This window comes from Erpetoichthys calabaricus, chromosome 8, assembly GCF_900747795.2.
Source record: "Erpetoichthys calabaricus chromosome 8, fErpCal1.3, whole genome shotgun sequence".
Classification (NCBI taxonomy): domain Eukaryota; kingdom Metazoa; phylum Chordata; class Cladistia; order Polypteriformes; family Polypteridae; genus Erpetoichthys; species Erpetoichthys calabaricus.
The window spans coordinates 171143059-171163204 of NC_041401.2; the positions used below are offsets into that span (position 1 = coordinate 171143059).

Below are 20146 nucleotides of genomic sequence, written 5' to 3' on the forward strand. Positions count from 1 at the left end.
AAAAAGTTTGCCTCACCATAACCCTTTGCTTTCTGTGTTTTAGCCTGTTTTGCACTCATCTATATACAATGTCCTCAATTCCGACTTTTAGTTTGCCCAACCTCTCATGTGGAACATTATCAATTGCCTTCTGAAAATTGAGATAAATAGTAACTTATGCACCTCTCTGATCATTTGCTTTTGTTGCTTCCTCATAGATGTTTTTACATTTATAACATTAATTATATAATTATTACATTATGCATAGTAATCATACTTGTTTTGCTATTCTAGCATGTATTATATTTCAGAAAATAGCAATCCTCAGGTAATATCTTCATAGCACAGAAGTTTATTTTCTTTAGTAGGGAACATGTACCTAAGAAGCTATCAGTACACTTAAGAAGCTCAAGTGGCAGGCCCCCTTTCAGATGCTGCATTGTCAGCAGCTCGGCAAGCTGTCGGTCATGAGGTAACCCCATTAACACAGGAGCCGAGTTGTGGAGCCTGCTGTCCAATTCGATTTGTACGGGTTGCCTGCCATTGCCTCTAACAAGCACTGGTTAATGAGGGTTTGTGCCCTAGCAAGTCGCAGATGAATTCTTCAGAAAGCACATTCAGGCCACTTAGCTGTAATGCTCCCCTTTCATTCTGTCACTTCTGTCCAGCTCAGTTTTATACAAAAACATGGTACGCACATGTTTCTGTAGTTACAAGTTCAGCTTCATCAAACACAGGATGCAGTTACTTTCTCAGTTCTACTGCGTCTATCAGTCCTCGTGTTGACAGCAGCAAGTGTTCAGTTTTATCTGCAAGTTTTGACACTGCCTTATGCCTAAAGTACCAATTCGTTTCATCCGCTAACTGTGCTGCCACTATAAGCACTTCCATTTCCAGATCCTCCACTCCTAAATAGGGGGCCATTGGATATATGCAATAAAAGGAGTTACATACTGTATATATGAATATTCCAGTACTCTCACTGCTTCTGTAAGATAAGCAATACATGAAACACTGCAAATAAGCATTAGCTGCTCCCACATATTTTAACTTCATTTCTTTACATTGTTTAAATTATCAAAGTATAGTATTTCAAATAGGGAAGACAAACAAAATACATTAATATAAGAAAAAGAACCACAACTTAACATTTTACATAAAGTGTTAGATGCTGATATCAGTGTACTGATTTATTGTATTGTTAACAGGAAATTAAATCTTGGATAAATCAAAAGTGTTTTAAAGTTATCTATTTTAGCATAAATGCTTAGTTAAATTTTAACACGTGAAATTTATATTAATGTAATAAGTGGAAATCAAAAAGCACAGCAAGTAATTGAAATGCAAATGTGTTACCAGCTTTGCATGAAAATTACGAAGGCTTCTTGATATTGTTTTTGAACCACACAATTGTAAAGCACGTGTTTTGCCTTGTGTCAGACAATTCTAGGTGACTTAAAAAAAAAAAAAAAAAAACACAAAGAGAGTGTCAAAAAGACATGTGCTCAGTTCCATTACTACAGGTTACACATACCTGAGCACGGATTTAAGAAGCAGCCATGCTTCAGCAGTGCGAGATTCAAGACCTCGGGCGCCTGAGAGACCCTCTGAATGCTCAGGCAGATTAGCCAATTTTTATACTGAGGAAAGTGCTTAACTATTACTGCACTGTGAAAGGTTATTATCGACTTACTTTACGGTGCTGCTCATAGTTGCGTATAAAATCCCGAAGTTGCTCTTCACGACTTTCCAGTGTTGCATACAGCTGCTGCATTTGGTTTACTAATTCTGCTTTTTCTATTTTCAAGCGTTTCCGGTCTGCTTTCATGGCTGTGGGGAAAGTAAAGGTAAAGTCCAGATAACATTTTAATTGGAAAAAACAAAGTTAACTGCAGTCTACAAATACATATAGTATTTAATCTCTATCACTACAGCATAGTTCACACATAGTGAAACACCTCATGTCATCAAAGTAACAGAGGAAGAAATTATGCAACAGTAAGAGAGAGTGCCAATAATGATCAAAATGGGATTACTTTTCAAACATTTCTATTTTTGTTTGACAAGAGGTGCACTGGAATTCCAGGTTCTCAATGGCCTACCAGATTGTGATTTGGAGTTCTTTAGATGGTTTAAAAAAACGTGTTTTAATGCAATCTCAAAACTAACTATATACACTGTAAATGGAACAACATAAATTATAATTCAGAAAATTTCACTTTGGCTCAAGTTACCTATTTACTTGCCTATTATTTCTGAGAAAAACTAGGAATGTCATGTAAAGGTTCTCAGTGTGCTGCTCCTAGGTAATGGAAGACATGTATTAAATGCTTTCCATCCACATCTCTATTTCCTTGCTTCCTTGTAGATACATTTTTAAAATGTATTAAATTATCTCCTGATAATGGCATTCTCTGAGTTTGAGTTATATCGTCACAATTATGTATATTAACCTTGCGACTAATTTACCCAGGTTGTTCATAATGCTATTATCATTTTTAGACATTAAAATGACAGATTCCATTGTTTCAGATATTTTGGGATAATAACATAATATTTTCAAAATTATTCTATCAGCATTAAAGTCCCATCACACATGCACCACCCCAAATGTATTTGGCGATGTTGTGGGAAAACCAAACTACCTAGTAAAAAGCCTATGCAGACTCGGTCAGAATGAGCAAAACAACAAAAACTACTCGTGGGATCAAATCTGGGATGCTGGATCCTTGAGGCAGTAGTGCTAACCACTTTGCCACTCTCCTCATGGGATGCTTTCTGTATTAAACTGACAGAGACCTCCACATGTGAACTTCTTGTCTTCTAATTGTAATCCAGGTCTACACTTATTAGTAGCCAGAACACTGCTGTGTAACCTGATTATTTTATTAAAAATATGTTTCTTAGCAGATATCAAGGGCTTTACATTTAATGTTCCACACACTAGTTCAGTGTTCTGTCAGGTGACTACTGAACAGACTTGATATTTTAAGTGGTTCAAAAGATGAAGAGTAGCCAGAAAAGAGCCACAACCAGGAAATCAAAATAGAGTTGTCAAAGCCCAAATGCTAACTAAACTTGAAGACTATGTCTACCTATGTTTCATTAGCAACATTTTTAAGCAGAAACGATCTTCATTAACAATAGTATTTTCATATTGTTTGAAAAAGTATCTCCATCTACACTAACACATTTACATTTCACTTATTTGGCTTACACCTTTATCCAAGGTGACTTACAACATTTATGATACAATTGGTTGCATTTCCTTTGGTTTTTCAATTGGAGAACATGTAGGTCAAGTGTATTGCTCAGGGTCACATGGATTCAGTAGCAGGATTTGAAACCACAACATCTGGGTTTCACTATGGAAAACACATGATGTAGATGTTCGCCTACATTGGTCATGCACATATCGGCAGAAACATCTTTGAAGGCATGTTAACGCTGGCGGTTACAGCATTTATTAAAATGTGAAAACTGTAGCAACCCGTATATTACTGTATTTCCTTTTTTGTGCATTTATGCAGCATTCAAACTGCAGAAAACACAATTTAGATGCCTACAGGTAGGTAACACAATGAGTGCCAGGGAAAGGAACTCCTCCATGTCTACTGTGTTGGGATTTGTTTTTTTTCCATGAAGAGTGGACAATCAGGGAATGAGACGGTGTAATAAGCAGGATCCAATCAAAGAAGGGACACGATCAGAGCTCAATTAGAGTCTGCATTTTTAGAAGCCTACGTTTTTATCCCGTCACGTTACAATGATGAGCCAGGATTTTTAGAAATATACGGGTCTGAAGAACATTTTTAAAAGTCTCTGTTTTCAGGGGTTAAAAATACCAGAGTAGTGTGGAAGAAAGGTGAAGGAGACTAATGTCTGTTGTTAAAAATGAAAACAGAGTAGTTTGGATGTACCCAAAGTCTAATGGGAAATGCTAAGGTTTTCAGGACCAAAAATAACATTAACAAATGCATCAACATTCTTCAAAATATTTAGTCTTGAATGATGGTTATCCTTAAGTAACAGCCTTTATAGCGTCAATGGTTGCGCATCTTCCGAAGCGATGCCCTCAGCAACACACCATAAAATCTTGGACATTGATAAACAGGCACCCAAGAAAGAAAATAAAGAGACTTAAATCTTCATCATCAAAACCCCACACACTACCTTTACATTCTAGGAGAAAAAAGTACAAATAAATAAATTTTTAACTGCCAGAAAACATAACATTAAAAAGGATTTAACCCACTGTACATCAGTGATGATGAACACCCAAAAAATACACAACAGCAGACATGTTTCTGTTGGAATTGATGCCACAATTAGCAATACACTCTTTACTAAATGATCCATAATTTCCATTATCAGTTAGGGATCTTCATTCATATTCTTCAACATTTGTAATACATTGCTAGAGTGCCCATTTGCAAACATTTTAAGAAATATTATACAACTTCCTTAAGACAATCAGAATGATTTTTGTCCATCCATATTGACCTTCCTGAATTTAATTTCCTCTTCATCCCTGCCATGCTGTTCTTTGTAATTTACATATTTAATATATAAAGAAAGATTATACATGTAACCCGTGAGACACTGGCACGTTTAATCACCTGTAAAGAAGCTTCTTTCAGCTGGGATGAACCTCACATGTGTTGCACCTCCTGACTTACAGACATCTGACAGGATATGTAAACCTCAAACATGCATCCTCTAACTGTTCTCAAAAGATAAGGTATGGTTTTTCCATTTTCCATAGTTTTGCCCCCCTATTATTTATGCTCCCTATGGTTTGTTACAGAAAATTAAGTGAGATTAAAACTGTTGGGAGGAAAAAAAAAATGCAAAGTTCAACAATGCTGGAAAAAATGTCTTTACAGGTCAGTAAACCTGTCTAATCCTTGTCTAGGCTTCATTTATATTAGCTTGATAAAAAAGCTTCCAAAAGGTGGACAGTGTTATATCCTGGCTACAGCAGCTTCACTTATCACATATCACAATGTAAAATATGTTCATGGAAAAAAGAAAAAAATCTTGCATTACTGATGTCAGTTATCCAGTATTATGGTGAAAACATGCAAAGTGCATGTGTTTCTTGCTAAAATAATGTTAAATATATACCTCATGAATAATCAGCAAAATGTTAAACAGAAAATTACAGTCTCACAGGAATGATTTCTTGAAATTAAGACTTACCTCTCCCCTCATTTGCTGGTCAAGAGTCCTGTCTTCAACTCATTAAGTCTTTCCAATGAGGCGTCATGATGTGTGTGCTGATTATTCCAGAAGTATTTATTTAACATAATTAAAGAAAAAAAAAAACATGCATTTTGCACATTTTGAACATGCAACTATATAACTGACATGTGGGTTATGCGACACGAGTAAAGTGAGATTGTTTTTTTCTTTCTCCTTGGACATTTTTCAAATCATTTGCCGTTGAAGTCAGTATTGGCTTCAGTGCTGGTTGTACAATTAGTGGGGCTATAAGCTATATAAAACTTGGAGACCTCTTGTCAAAAAGCTACTCTTCAAGGTCTCACAAACACAGGGTGACACTAGGAAGGCGGGAGTTGGGGGTCCCCTTGGAGTAATTGGCATGATCGAATAGCGTGCTCTCCAAGCATAGATAGATAGATAGATAGATAGATAGATAGATAGATAGATAGATAGATAGATAGATAGATAGATACTTTATTAATCCCCAAGGGGAAATTTACATACTCCAGCAGCAGCATACTGATAAAAACAATATTAATTAAAGAGTGATAAAAATGCAGTGCAAATTAAAAAAGTGCAAGGTGAAGAGTGCGAGGCAGGTATAACAGTCAATAACATTGAATAATGTTAACGTTTACCCCCCCGTGGAATTGAAGAGTCGCATAGTGTGGGAGGAGGAACGATCTCTTCAGTCTGTCGCTGAAGCTGCTCCTCTGTCTGGAGATGATACTGTTCAGTGGATGCAGTGGATTCTCCATTATTGACAGGAGCCTGCTCAGCGCCCGTCACTCCGCCACAGATGTTAAACTGTCCAGCTCCGTGCCTACAATACAGCCTGCCTTCCTCACCAGTTTGTCCAGGCGTGAGGCGTCCTTCTTCTTTATGCTGCCTCCCCAGCACACCACCACATAGAAGAGGGCACTCGCCACAACTGTCTGATAGAACATCTGCAACATCTTATTGCAGATGTTGCAGGATGCCAGCCTTCTACCGAAATATAGTTGGCTCTGTCCTCTCTTGCACAGAGCATCAGTATTGGCAGTCCAGTCCAATTTATCATCCAGCTGCACTCCCAGGTATTTATAGGACTGTACCCTCTGCACACAGTCACCTCTGATAATCATGGGGTTCATGAGGTGCCTGGGTCTCCTAAAATCCACCACCAGCTCTTTGGTTTTGCTGGTGCTCAGTTGTAGGTGGTTTGAGTCGCACCATTTAACAAAGTCCTTGATGAGGTTCCTATACTCCTCCTCCTGCCCACTCCTGATGCAGCCCACGATAGCAGTGTCGTCAGCAATCTTTTGCACGTGGCAGGACTCCGAGTTGTATTGGAAGTCCGATGTATATAGGCTGAACAGGACCGGAGAAAGTACAGTCCCCTGTGGCGCTCCTGTGTTGCTGACCACAATGTCAGACGTGCAGTTCCTGAGACGCACATACTGAGGTCTGTCTGTAAGATAGTCCACGATCCATGCCACTAGGTATGAATCTACTCTCATCTCTGTCAGCTTGTCCCTAAGGAGCAGAGGTTGGATGGTGTTGAAGGCGCTAGAGAAGTCCAGAAACATAATTCTTACTGCATACTCGTCATTTACTAATTTTCACCTCTCCATCATTCCCATTTTCTGCGACAGGCTGAGCAGATGGAGGCCCCACTGGTGGCAGCGGGCCTTATTGGTTTGCTTATGCCTTGGGCTGGCTCTGATTGGCTTGTATTATATCACAAACCTTTTTTCTCTCAATTCTTAATGAAAATATGAGATTAACAATTTTTGTCGGCCACCACTATATAATAAATGAGGGGTAACTACTGCATGAAAACAAAATATTATTTTTGGTGGAGTATTGTTTTATGTCAATGGAAAAATAACATGTAGTTTATGCAACACAAGTAACATGACAAGTCTTTCAGTTGTACGCTCATAACATTCCAAACATACGTATTTCTACTAAAATATTGTTGAACAAACCACTTCCAGAAAACGCTTTTGTGAACAAGTGGAATGCGCTCAGACATGACTGTGTATTTGAACTGTTTAATGTCTGAAGGGGATCCGTCATCACAGCTAGCTGTAAAAGTGATTCTCGTTCACTTCAGAAGGTAACAAGAAAAAAAAAAGAGGAAATACAAATGAAAGCCAGATGCATTTTTTTGATTATTAGTAAACAGCCTTGAGCAGACAGCATCAAATGGAGAGTAGAGGCGTTACGTCATTCACATCCTGATTCAATACTTGGAAAGCCAATGGACAGAATGAAACACAACATTAAGAAAACTGCATGTTTCTGGCAGTATAATATTGTGCTGGCTAACATTGAGCTCTTTAAAGTGTCAAAGCCAACAACACCATCTGCAGTGACACACTATGGAAACTGGCAGAAAATAATGAACCACAGAATAAATGACATATTTAAATAAAGACACCTTCACACTCGATCAACAGAAACTGTCAGTGTCCTTCATACAGCTACTGTTCAAATTACAGGCTACTTTGCCCTGGTGGAAGAAAGTGAGTACACATCAATTCATCTCGCAGCAGTATGAAAATAAAGCAGCAAATGTGATTATAGAGCTCTCCTGCCTGTCAGAATGTAGTTGTGATGGTCCAGCTGAGGAGGAGCTGAAACATGCAGTACAATTTATTGATTTCCTATTGGATGTAATATTAGCAAATGAGATTTCTGTGACAGAATGGATATTATACCATGCATATCCTCAAGTGCATTTCAGCTCTTTATGAAACTCAGAGTATAACTGAGATGCAGAGGAACAGCATTATGGATGTCACGGCATTGCTCTGCCTTGACAACAGCGGCTCAAAGCAGCTGCCCGACTGTTGCATTTATTATCCAAAAAGAATTTTCATTCAAACTTCACAAGAAATGAAAAAAGAGGAAAAAAATACTATATACTGTATATATATATATGAGACTCATGTCATAGCCATCATAACTCAAAGAGATTATCTCCAAAACCATGTGGTTATTGACAATAAAAAATTTAAATCAATAACATTGTGGATTTAGCAATAGGCCACAACTAGCCATTATAATTGCTTTCAGAACCCCACTTAGTCCATTTAATTTTATTCTACATAATATAAACTGTGCACTCTACCTATTATATTAACATACATTATTTACTAAATTCATTGCTCAGTCAATTTTTGTGCACCTTTGTCCTTATGAACAAAATCATTCAATTGAAACCACTAAATCAATCTGGAAATGTGTTACTCTTCAATTACTATAGAAGATGATATGCAAATACTTGAAATAGTCCATTTACAAAAATTGAGTGGATTTTGTCAAGAATTGCTGCTGGCAAGATCCAATAGAGTTTAAACGGACCTCAACTGGACTGAATAAATACCCTGGGGCTGGAGATGTGTGGGAATCAAATCCAGTGAAGCAGGCAAACTGCCCTTTAAAAGCATGTGCCTATGAAGACTGATGATACAGAAGTCATCTTTGGAGCATATAAGCCACAGGACAGCATTTTCCCCCTTATATAGCACCTAGAAACTCGCACGAATGAAAATCCTTGTTATTCTGTGGCTATTCTGTACATAAATTTCCACCAGAGGGCATCACAAGGCCATGGCTTACTAGCGAGATCCTATGAGCAGATTTCTGTCTACGTTTAAAAATTACTCTTTCATCAGTACAGTAAAGAACGAGTAAAGCAAAGATTTATTGTCCATTTAAATTAAAACTGCCAAAATAAAGGATTGTAAAGGTAGATTATCAAAAGCAATCACAGTAATTACCCCACTCATTCTTTTTACAAAGTAAGACAAATGAGCAAAGATCCCCAAACGCTATACAAATAAAAGATGTCCCGCTATTGTGCCTACTTGCACAATGAATTATTTCATATTGAAGAGAGTATGAATAGATTTGTGAAATTACAGTTGGACAGTTTCAGAAAGTAAGTAAGAACAAAAGGTTAAAGGTAGGCAGGAGTGGATTTTGTAGCCAAAGCCTTGTCAGCAGCAGATCAGTGTTTAACTAGACTCATTTTTCCAGAGATGTCATCCTCTATTTATCTCCATTAATAGATAGCTTGATAGATAAATCAATAGAAAGATTGGAAAGTCACTGTATAATAGACAGCTAGATTTCCAGTGTCATTAGTGGCAAGATTAACAAACTCATCATTAGACAGACAGACAAACAGACAAAGAGTACTTTAATTGTCCCAAAGGAAATTTTAGCTTTACAGAAGCTGAAGAAATACAGAAAAATCCTGACAAAAATCAACAACTACCCCTTTAAACACTATAAAGGTGTGTTAGTATATTAATAGGTGGTAATATTCCTCTTACCAGTTTCTTTTTGCTTTGCTTCACTAGGAGACTGTGTTCAATTACTCACAATGTTTTTTCTTGCACACTTTATAAGTATTACCAACCCTTAGACTCCACGCCAAGTTCCTTTTGTACTATTCTTATCTTATACTTCCCCATACTGCAGGCAAAATTGCATCTCCCTCCCACTCTTCTTTTCACTACTACAGGTGCTCCCTGCTGTCGGCCCAGTGCCAGCCTGAACATAAGAAGGCTGCTGCAGCAGAACGTGTTTCTCACCCAGTCAAAGATGGAACTGCTTCTTCCACGTACTGGGATTTCATTGTACCTTAACTTCTTAACAGCAATCATCTTGCTTTTTTTTACTTAAATCACAATCAATGTTAGTGGCACATTAATCCATCCTTTGACTAGATGTGGCCACAGGAGACACCATCATTTTGTGATTCCGCAAAGCTAATTTTCTATAGTGGAACAAGATGCAGCACATATCTAAACTGCTGTGAAACACTTCCAACTTTATGTCTGTTTTACTGCATTACCATATTCATGAAGACTTGCAACAATAAAACAATACAAACAAACACTACAAGTACACCAGTAGTCATCGTCCCCCAATAAACCTCAAACAAACAGTTTGGCCAGAACAAATTCAGACATGTTCACCAAACTACTACTATGGAAGACTGTAAAGTTTAAGATGTGAAGTTCATGTGTCACCCAGCTTGTGGGTAAATTCTTTTATGAAAGCAGGTCTTGATTATTTGAAGAAATTTACCAGATACAAGAGGGAAGAATATATGGTAGGCAGGGTGTGGAAGGATGGACAAAATCTTATTGACTTTACATAGCAGTCTGAGGAGGTGGTAAGCAGTGATTATGATCTTCTGTGATGGAGAAGGTCAAAACTTTACTATTAACACACATACACAAAAGTGTCACTGTATCATACCGTGAACCTCTTTAACTGTCCCAGAAAAAAGAGCATCTTGTGAGTTTACTCGATGATGACAGGTGTGTTGACTTCCCATGTCAAAGCACTGAAAATGGCAGTGCCCTGGAACTTAGCCTTCCTCACCACCTCTCTAGCCTGGCTTTTCTTGTATAAAGGTCAGCATAGTTTTTTACTTGCTTAAAGTCCATCACCAATTCTTTAGTTTTTTATTGACATTTAATTCTAGAGCATTTAGTGTGCATCATTTGCCAGCTCAGCTCTCTCATTTATGTTTATAGGGCTCATCAGAATTTATCATGAGAAAATGAGAGTGGTGTCACTAATGAATTTAACCATTCCAAGTAAATCCGCATATGAGGGTCAGTTGTTCATGTACAATGAATTAAAGAGTATTGATGACACACTCAGGATGAAGGACTTAGAGATTTTGCCTTCAGCTTCAACATCTGCTTCCCATAGGGAAGAAAATCCAATAGCCAATAATGCAAGTCCTGATTGATAGCCATGTCTATCACTTTTTCAAAAAGCTTGAAAGGGATAATGGCATTAAAGACACGGCTGTGGTCGATAAAGAGGATACTGATGTATACTTTTGGTGACCCTAAATGTTGAAGATTATCATGAATCCCAAGGGACTGCATGCTCCACTGACCTGCTTACCCTGTGGGAAATTTTAAGTCACAAAAGGTATGATATCTCTGACAGTAAAGCTCTAACTACAGCAAAGTGTCATAAACAACACCATTAATTACCTGTACATATCAATGGCTGTGTCTAAGACTGTGAGGATTCACTCTTTGGTAAAGACAACAGGCAGTCTCGCCAGCAGACTAAACAGAGAGTTGTCCTTCAGATCACATACACATCAGATTGATGACTCCATAAAAAAGAATTAAGACTTGTATAAAAAAACACACACACAGAACATCAGCACAAGTCAAAAAAGCCTCTTCACAAATTTCACTTACAATCTAAATGAAAATATATTAATAGTGGACAAGCAAGGATCAGCTGCAAACTATTTTCAAAATGTGCCAAGCTTACGAGTGGAAGGAAGTCTGCATTACATGAGTACTTCATTAAACAACAGTGAGCTGCTAACAATCAGCCCGAGATTAACATTTACTATAAATAATTTAAAAACAAAACAATATTTGAGGAAGTCTGTTTTGTTTTTTTAACAAATGAGCCCCTGTTACAGAAGGAGTTAAAAAATCTTACAAATTACTGATGAAGATCCCCAGAATGTATTTGTAATCACTGATGACCAAAAGCACTTGTATGATGACTTCTCATTTAGCTGCATTATTTGTTACAGATCAAAGAATCAAACAACAGATACACCTCTATAATGCTGTAAATCAAAAGAATTCAGCTTGAGGTATGCGTTAAACAAAGCCTGCTCTCCTTATTTTGAAAGGTGAATTTTGTCAGCTTTTTCCACAAATTTCCAGAACCAAGCATCTGCAGATGTATCAGCCATCGACAAAAGCAATCCCAGACTCCAAAAACTAATATGTAAGTGAACAGTTAAGACATGCAACACTTAATGTGGTATTAAATTGTAACATTTAAAAACTCTCAAAGTTCTTATCGATACCTAACCACTAGTATCATAGCAGCTCCGGATGAGCACCATTATTTGTGCGGTGGTATTCACATTGCTTAGCCTACCCCAATCCAAAATGTACAGGGGAATGTATAGCATCAGAAAAACACACCCACATACATGACAGAAGTCTTCATCAAACTAAAATTCTTTCCTTAAACTAACACCAATTTTGGATTGGGTCAACATTGATGGCATACATCACAATTCAAAACACCATGGAATGCAAGCCCAGCACCCTTTTGCAGAGTTCACACTGAGGCCTGGTTAGGTGAAATCAAGGATAAAATATGAGATAAATAAAAAATCTAAAATGAGAAAATGGTGAAATCCTGTATTTTTTCTCTAACCCTGCACTTATAGGGCCCATTAAGCAAAGGCTACAAATTAGAACTTGAGCACAGTTTAATATATTTAATGAAAAATTAAAATAGTGGGAAAAAATAGTGAGCTAACAACAGTGCTGAGGTCTCAAGGGCTCTGTGAGAATACAGACTGGCAGCTCATCAAAGCGCAGCACTAAAGCAGAATCGATCACAGCCCTGAATGAATATAAGGCATGAATATCAACATACTCATAACCACTGAACCGTATACACATGAATTACACATAACTGAGAAAAACAGACACACAACGGTGTGCAATAAGGAACATGTGAGAAAACACAGAGGCCTGCTTAAGTACACAATTAGATACAGGACTGAGTGGTGCAAACACGCAGAGGAGAAGAAAAAGTATCAGAGGACATACAGGACAGCAGAATACTCACTCAAGACAAAAAACGGAAACTTGATGAATTGAAAACATATACTAGAGAACAGTGCCAGTAAAAGTCCTTGGTGTACAGAGCATGGGCACTTATAAATGGCACCCAGCACGTAATGGTGCCAACTCAGTATCATTAGAGTTTGCCGACCGGGTTGAGTACCCCTTCGTGATTGAAGTACATGTGCTGTCAAAAACACAAACAACGCCTTTTTGTGTAGGTATCGAGGTCATTGTTGTAATGTCCGGTGTATGGAGTGTGCTTCCCTTAACCTTCAGATGATGGTGCCCTAGACTACTGCCTATGTCACTTAATTTATTGATGGGCTCTGCTAGAGAAGACCTATAAGAAATAAAGGCCATTGCTGTTGTAACATAATAAATTGAGTAAGATGAGACAAAGTTGAAAAGGCATGGGCTGCAAAATGACTGCAAGTATGCTGGCAGAACTGAATTGCTCTATTTGTACCAAACAGCTGATGATTACCAACCATTATGGTATTGCTCACAGTAGCAGAACCACTGACATATTTTATTGACTAGCCTGGTGTGGATCACAGGAAGGCCAATGTTAATTTTGCGCTTGTCACATTACCATGCTCTTTACTTATTAATTTATTTTACCAGCATTTCTCCAGTTGGTCATACCATTACAAGCAGGTATGTGTTCATTCAAGCTGTGACTTACTGCATGTGGTGGATATTGAGATCATCCCTCCATTCTATGTGACTGCAATTAATGTCTCATTTTCATAATACCATTTCAAAATTCAAATTTACATTACCCTATTCCAATTGTCTAAAAGCCATTGCTGCACTGATCTCTTAGGCCAGGTACACTGTGTGATTTTTACAAATTGTGGTCAAGTGACTACTCACGCTACAGTTTGATGTTTGCTCAAACTGTATGAGCATGTTTGGTCCTACTGACATGTAATGATGTGGGTGCTAAGACTATATGTGTACATGGCCCCAGCGGACAGTTTTATCTATTGACATTTTTGCAGTAAAACTTTGTCCATTAAAAACGAATATGGCCTCAGGCTTCTCAAAATGTCAACAAAGAAAAGAGCTGTGTTGCTGACTCTGGCTGTACTGCGTTCTGAAACTACAATGAAGTGAAAAAGGCATAACTGGACATGCAGACAGTTGAAAAGACGAGTGAAATACAGTATGTCTATATAAGAGATAAACGAAGGTACGTAACCTATGTAATTTACCGTTGTATTTATTTCAGGTTCTTCCAGTAAATGTTTTCTAAGGTGCTTTTGTCATTGGCCATTTAATTATATGTGTGTTGTTATATTATAAGTACCCTATCGAAACACAATAATGGTATAACTCAATACACAATGTCCAGCCACTATATTATACAACATACTGAAATTCAATACCAATCTTCTGATATTTGATGCCAACATCACAAATTTGACTCATGAGACCGTTCACACTACAAGACAGCCAACTGAAATTCCTAGCATGACAGAGGCTGTTCCGATTGTATGACAGTTCAATTGTAAGATGCAATCAAGCACATGAAATGACTGTCAATCCAATTGAAATTCTGGCTGAGTCTGAAAATCAGTCGGCAACTGCAGTGTATGCCCGGCTTTACAGGCCTCTGTTGCTAACTAAAGACAGCAACACTGTGGTGCACAGACTACAGCAGTTTAACCTCACTAGTTGATTTACTTCCATTAAACCAGCACTTGATGAAAACTGTATACCAATTGAAGCAAAATTTGCTATATCCTTTACTAACACAAGCAGGCATGGTCAAAATGAATGGGTCATAAACAGCTTAAAGGTCCTCAGAAAAACAAGAGTGTAGATCCAGCTACAGAGACAGATGTACAAATCCTGAAATGGTAGGCGGCTTGCTTATCAGCATACAGCCTTGCAATGTATTTCAGGCACAGATGGAGTGGATTTTCAGTCATCTGCACCAGGACCGTTAATGTTGTTGCTGATTAATATTAATGACAGATTCAGTTATAGTCAATAGAATTTGTAAATATGCAGATGAAACTGAAATTACTAAAATAGCAAATACCAAGCAAGAAGAAAAGCAATTGAGGATGACCTAGGCAATTTTCAAAATTTTGTAAATACTTAAAAATACAGTTTAATACAGAGAAGTGCTAAATGCAAGAGGGATGAAACTCTGAACAGGACGTAGGGGTTTATATTATCACAATATCCATATCCAAATGAACAGGCATTTAAAAGGATGAAACATCATAACGTGTGACATCAGCTTCAACTGGTGTGCAGTTCTGTTCAATGTATAGAAGTTCTCAACATGGGACAGAAAACAACCACCAAGTGCGCCTCCGGGTAAAAGAGCATGTCCTACTCTGACAGTGTAGCAGAATAGAACAGGCGGGCCTAATCAATTTCTTTAAAATTCTGCATGGCCTCAATAAAAATGAGCAAGCAAAATTCTCTCTCTTAAAAAGGAAATCACATACTCAAAGTCACCAGTGGAAGTGCATCCATGATAGAAACCTAGAAGAACTATTTTTAATCAAGGGTTGAGGAAATTCTCAACAAACTACTGAGTCATTCAGCTGAAGTGGAGACCTTGACATCCTTTAAAAAGTGTCTGAATGAGATAAATAAAAGGAAATTTAATTAATTGCACAAAAAATGTGAAAGGTCACAATAGCCACTATATAATTCAGAACACTGTGACAGTAAAAAAAAGATATCGGGAGGAGTTAGTGATTACTTAACCAAGTCAGTTTAATGGGTTGGATTGGACTTCTTCAGTGTGTTCTTATGTAGGTACAGGGAAATTTGTTAAAAAATGCTATATATATTTCACATTTTTTGTCCCACAGTGGATCTATTTTGGCTTTTTTGATTACCATCAAGAGTAAAAGACTCTTTAATGACAAAGTTAAAATAGATCTCTGCAAAGTGGTCTAAATTAATTACAAATATAAAATACAGAATAAGCAATCACATAAGTACTCAACCCCTTAAAATTGAAAAAGTCACTAGGGTAGCCAACTGGTTTTACAAGTCACAGAATTAGAATCAGCTGGAAGGACAACTTATAGTGAGTCAGTATGGTGGGCTAACCTACACAATGAAAACAAAAAACACACCAAGTTCATGAAAAGAGAACTGAAAAGCACATGTCAGGGAATAGAGACAAGAAACAATCCAATCTGCTGAATATCCCTTGGAGTGGCATTAAATCACTAACTACGGAATGAAAAAAGCATGGCAGAGCCGTAAATTTGCCATCCACAAAAACTGAGTGAACACTAGTGAGGAAAGCCACCAACAGACCTGCGAGAACTCTGAAGGAATCACAAGCTACAGTGGCTGCAACTGCAGAGACTGTGCAGACAATAATGGTTGCCTGGTTGCCTCACAAGTGACAGCACGAGTGGCAAAAAGAAAATCACTGCTTAAAAAAAAAAACACCACCACTTAGACTTTGCAAAAAAGGCACATGGAAGACTCTAGAGTTGGCTAGAAGAAGGTTCTATAGTCTGATGAGACCAAAATGGAGCTTTTTGGCCATCAGACTAAATGCTGTGTTTGAAAACTACACATTATCACAAACATACCATCTGCAATGTGAAGCATGATGATGGCAGCATTGTGGTGCGTAAGTCTTCTGTGAGAAAAGGAATTCCTGGAAGAAAACATGATGACATCTGCAAGGAACCTGCACTCTGCGAGAAGATTTGTTTAAAAGACATCGACCCCAAACAAAAAACCAAAGTGACACAGGAATGGCGTCAAAACAACAACATTGATGTCCTGGAGTGGCGACTCAAAGTCCAGATCTCAATCCAAAGGAGAATTTGTGTCTGGACTTGAAAATGTCTGATCATTCACAATTCATATAGATTTTGACAAAGCCGTGCAGTTTTGCAAGTAAGAAGAATGGAGAAAAATTATAATGTCTGGATATGCAAAGATGACAGAGAAAGTCCTGTGCATATACGCCATCATGGCTGCCAAAGGTGCATCTACTAAATAATCACTTGAAAGGGATGAAGACTTATGTGATCAATTAATTTGTGTTTTATATTTGTAACTAATGTAGATGACTTTGCAGAGATCTGTTTTCATTTTGACATTAAAGTCTTTTTTTGATGATCAGTTTAAAGCAAATTAAATCCACTGTGAAGTAATAATGTACAGCAATAAAATGTAAAAACTTCCAAGGTAATCAATATTTTTTATTGGTGCTAGAATTTATTATGTCACAAAACATGTAAAACGCTCAAAGCAAGTAGGGCTAAACAAACACAGCAGCTAGGAACTTGCAGACAGTGCAGATTGGACTGGTTAATAATAACAGTTTATTTGGCAAATGAGAAGTCCAAGCTGATGGGAATGTTTGCAGTAGTGTAGGCCCAAGCGGAAAGAAAAAGGTCAAAAAAGAACAGGAGAAAACCCTTCTAGACAAATGAGCTGCCATGATTTCAATTTAACATGCAACAGGATCTAGCCACATTTACATTGCACCTTTTCACCATAAATGCAACAAGACATTAAAAAAATAAAAAAGCATATATTATATATATATATATATATATATATATATATATATATATATATATATATATATACACACACACACACAGTAAAAATGTGGCTTGATACTGAGATGTATAGCTTGTATATTAAATCCTTTAATCTTTTTCCTCTGAAATTCACTTGGTGCACAGATCTTATCAATGCTCCAGTCTCTCTATAAATGACTGCACATTTTCTCTAGGACTTAGCTAGAACTTTATAAATGGTTTTGTGTCAAAAAGCTCACCATAAAAAATGAAAGTCCTTTTAAAGAAAAACACAATGCACTCCCCCTAAGGTGTCACAAGATAAACTGCTAATACACCGTAACTAACATTAGACTTTCACCAGAGAATTGTTGCTCCAGCATTTTTCGTTCATTGTTGCCAATGGCAAGGTGAAGGAGCATTCTCACTGTGTTTATGCATGTTAAAACTGGTTTTTAACATAAGCCAGAAAAACTCCCCCGTAATAAGGCTTTATGAGCTGAAATAAGTGGATGTCATATCTAACCATGGTATGCTCATGTTCTAAGCCTGCTGAACTAATTTCCTCCATTCATTTTACTCCCACACATCCATTTAAAACAGTTTACTGAACAGCAAGCACATTTGCAGGCCATTTTTCAGTTTTAGATTTTTAAAAATGCAGAGTTTTGTTAGCAACAATAATTTTACAGCAGTAGATCTCAAGTTCACTCCTGGGGGCTCACTGTGGCTTCAGGTTTTCATTTTAAGCAGTTTCACAATCTCTCTCTCTTGTTTAATAAGCTGGTCTTTCCTTCTTCTCAGTTGTGTGAGTTTTATATCGGTATAAAATTGGGAAATATTTGTTTTTTTTCTCCATATTTTTTAATTCTTAATTTTCTTGTGTCTTTCTCCAATGAATTCAGCTCTTTCCATGGAATTTTCTCTCTTAACTGTATATTAAAAATGACAAGAGGTGCAGACACCAAGGCAATTGACACTACACGCTGAAAGGCTGTAGGTACTTCAGTGTCATATCCATTGGTATGCTCATCAGAAAATAATTGACCCAGAGCTGATCAATCCATCAAGTGACATAGGTGGTTGCCTAAGGTGCCATCATCTGAGGGTCACCATTTATGAAAGGTTAGGTGCATGCGCTCTGTATACCTCCCCCAGGTCATAGAAGTATGATAATGATGTCTGCAGTATCTACAGAAATTGACACCTTTTGTGTTTCTGAAGGTGTGTATTATCAAATTTAATGAAAATGAGTGGGAGATGTTACCCACTTGGTGCCTTTTATGAGAATAAAAGTGCACACACTCTGTATACCATGGGGCACACACTCCTTAAAGTTTCATGGTATTTACACACAGGGGCTCCATTAGTGCTATTGAATAGGTGCACACTCCAGACACTGAGGGGGAAAACAGGTTGTCAAAGTCCAATAATGCCCACTAACCGCTATGGACAACGTGGGTCAACCTCCATCAACTCCACCTAGAGATCCAAATGGGCTTCTACTGGCACTGTCAGGAATGATGATAGTGAAAACAATCTTAAAAACCAGGATACCAAAAACAAGACATTATCACCTGTAACACGCATAATAACATACTGCATTCTGTGGAACTTGACCAGGACACAGACAGGCAGACACGTTCAAATTACCCCACACATGTTTATTGTGGTCTTCCATTATTACAATTCAGCTCACTAACCCCAATACCCCAAAGTTCTGGCAAACACACAATGCCTTTTCTTCAGACCACCTCCTTCTCTCCTCCAGAGACCTCGTCCTCTCTTCTCTCCCGACTCAAGTCATTGTATGAAGGGAGACGGCCCCTTTTATAAGTACCCAGATGTGCTCCAGGTGTGTTCCGGCAATCTCCCACCGACACGCCCCAGTGTGGCAGAAGTACCGGCTGCATCCCCGGAAGCACTCTGGGTGTCCCTGCTCGTCTTCCCCCCAGCACTTCCGGGTGTGGCGGAAGTGTTGAGGTTCAGGGTCCTCCAGGTATTGGGGTGCCCCCTGGCGGTGACCACAGGCCCCTACAGGGTTGAGCTTCCCAGCTCCGTACCCATGGCCCCCAAAGGAACCAGGGCGGTTGCCCCCTCATGGTCTGGAGGAGGCACAAGCCCTCCTCCGGTCTTCTTGGGTGTCCTGGCTGGGTACCACCCCCACCCGGGTACCACAATTCCAACAAAACATTAGTAAACCCATGAAAAGCAACATACAGAGACTTATTTTGAATTATCCACAACTTTGGATGACCAGGAAGTGCATGATACTGATATTTTATCCTGTTGTAGGGAAATGTCATCTCTGTGCACCACTGAGAGTCCCTGCACAGCAATGCCATAACTACTGTAGATCAAAATGACAAACAGAAAAACAAAGTTGAAGTTGAAGAAAGACATGAAATATATACACTTACTGAGCAAATTCTTAGGACCACTACACAAATACTGGGTAGGGCCTGCTTTTGATCTCAAAACTGCCTCAGTTCTTCATGGCATGGCATGTTAGAGACATTCATTTGAGGTTCCGGGTCCATGTTCACGTGATTGCATCATGCTATTTCTGTAGATTTGTCAGCTGGACATATATGCTGTGAATCATCTGTTCTACCACATCAGAAAGGTGTTCTACTGCATTCAGATCTGTTAATTGAAAAGGCCTCTGAAGAACACTGAACTCATTGTCATGTTTATGAAACTAGTTTGAGACGACTTTTGCTTTGTAACATGGTGTATTATTATGCTGGAAGCAGCCACTACAAGATG

The 20146-nt window shown here is 38.1% G+C and overlaps 1 protein-coding gene across 4 annotated transcripts in view; it reads right to left on the reverse strand.

Moving 5' to 3' along the window:
- The window catches only part of kaznb (kazrin, periplakin interacting protein b), a 645457-nt gene that overhangs the window by 30471 nt on the left and 594840 nt on the right, over nt 1-20146 (reverse strand). For all 4 annotated transcript variants that reach the window (XM_028807799.2, XM_028807798.2, XM_028807800.2 and 1 more), the window contains exon 6: nt 1673-1809. In XM_028807799.2, the coding sequence (XP_028663632.1) occupies nt 1673-1809 (137 nt within the window). The remainder of the gene's footprint in view (nt 1-1672; nt 1810-20146) is intronic.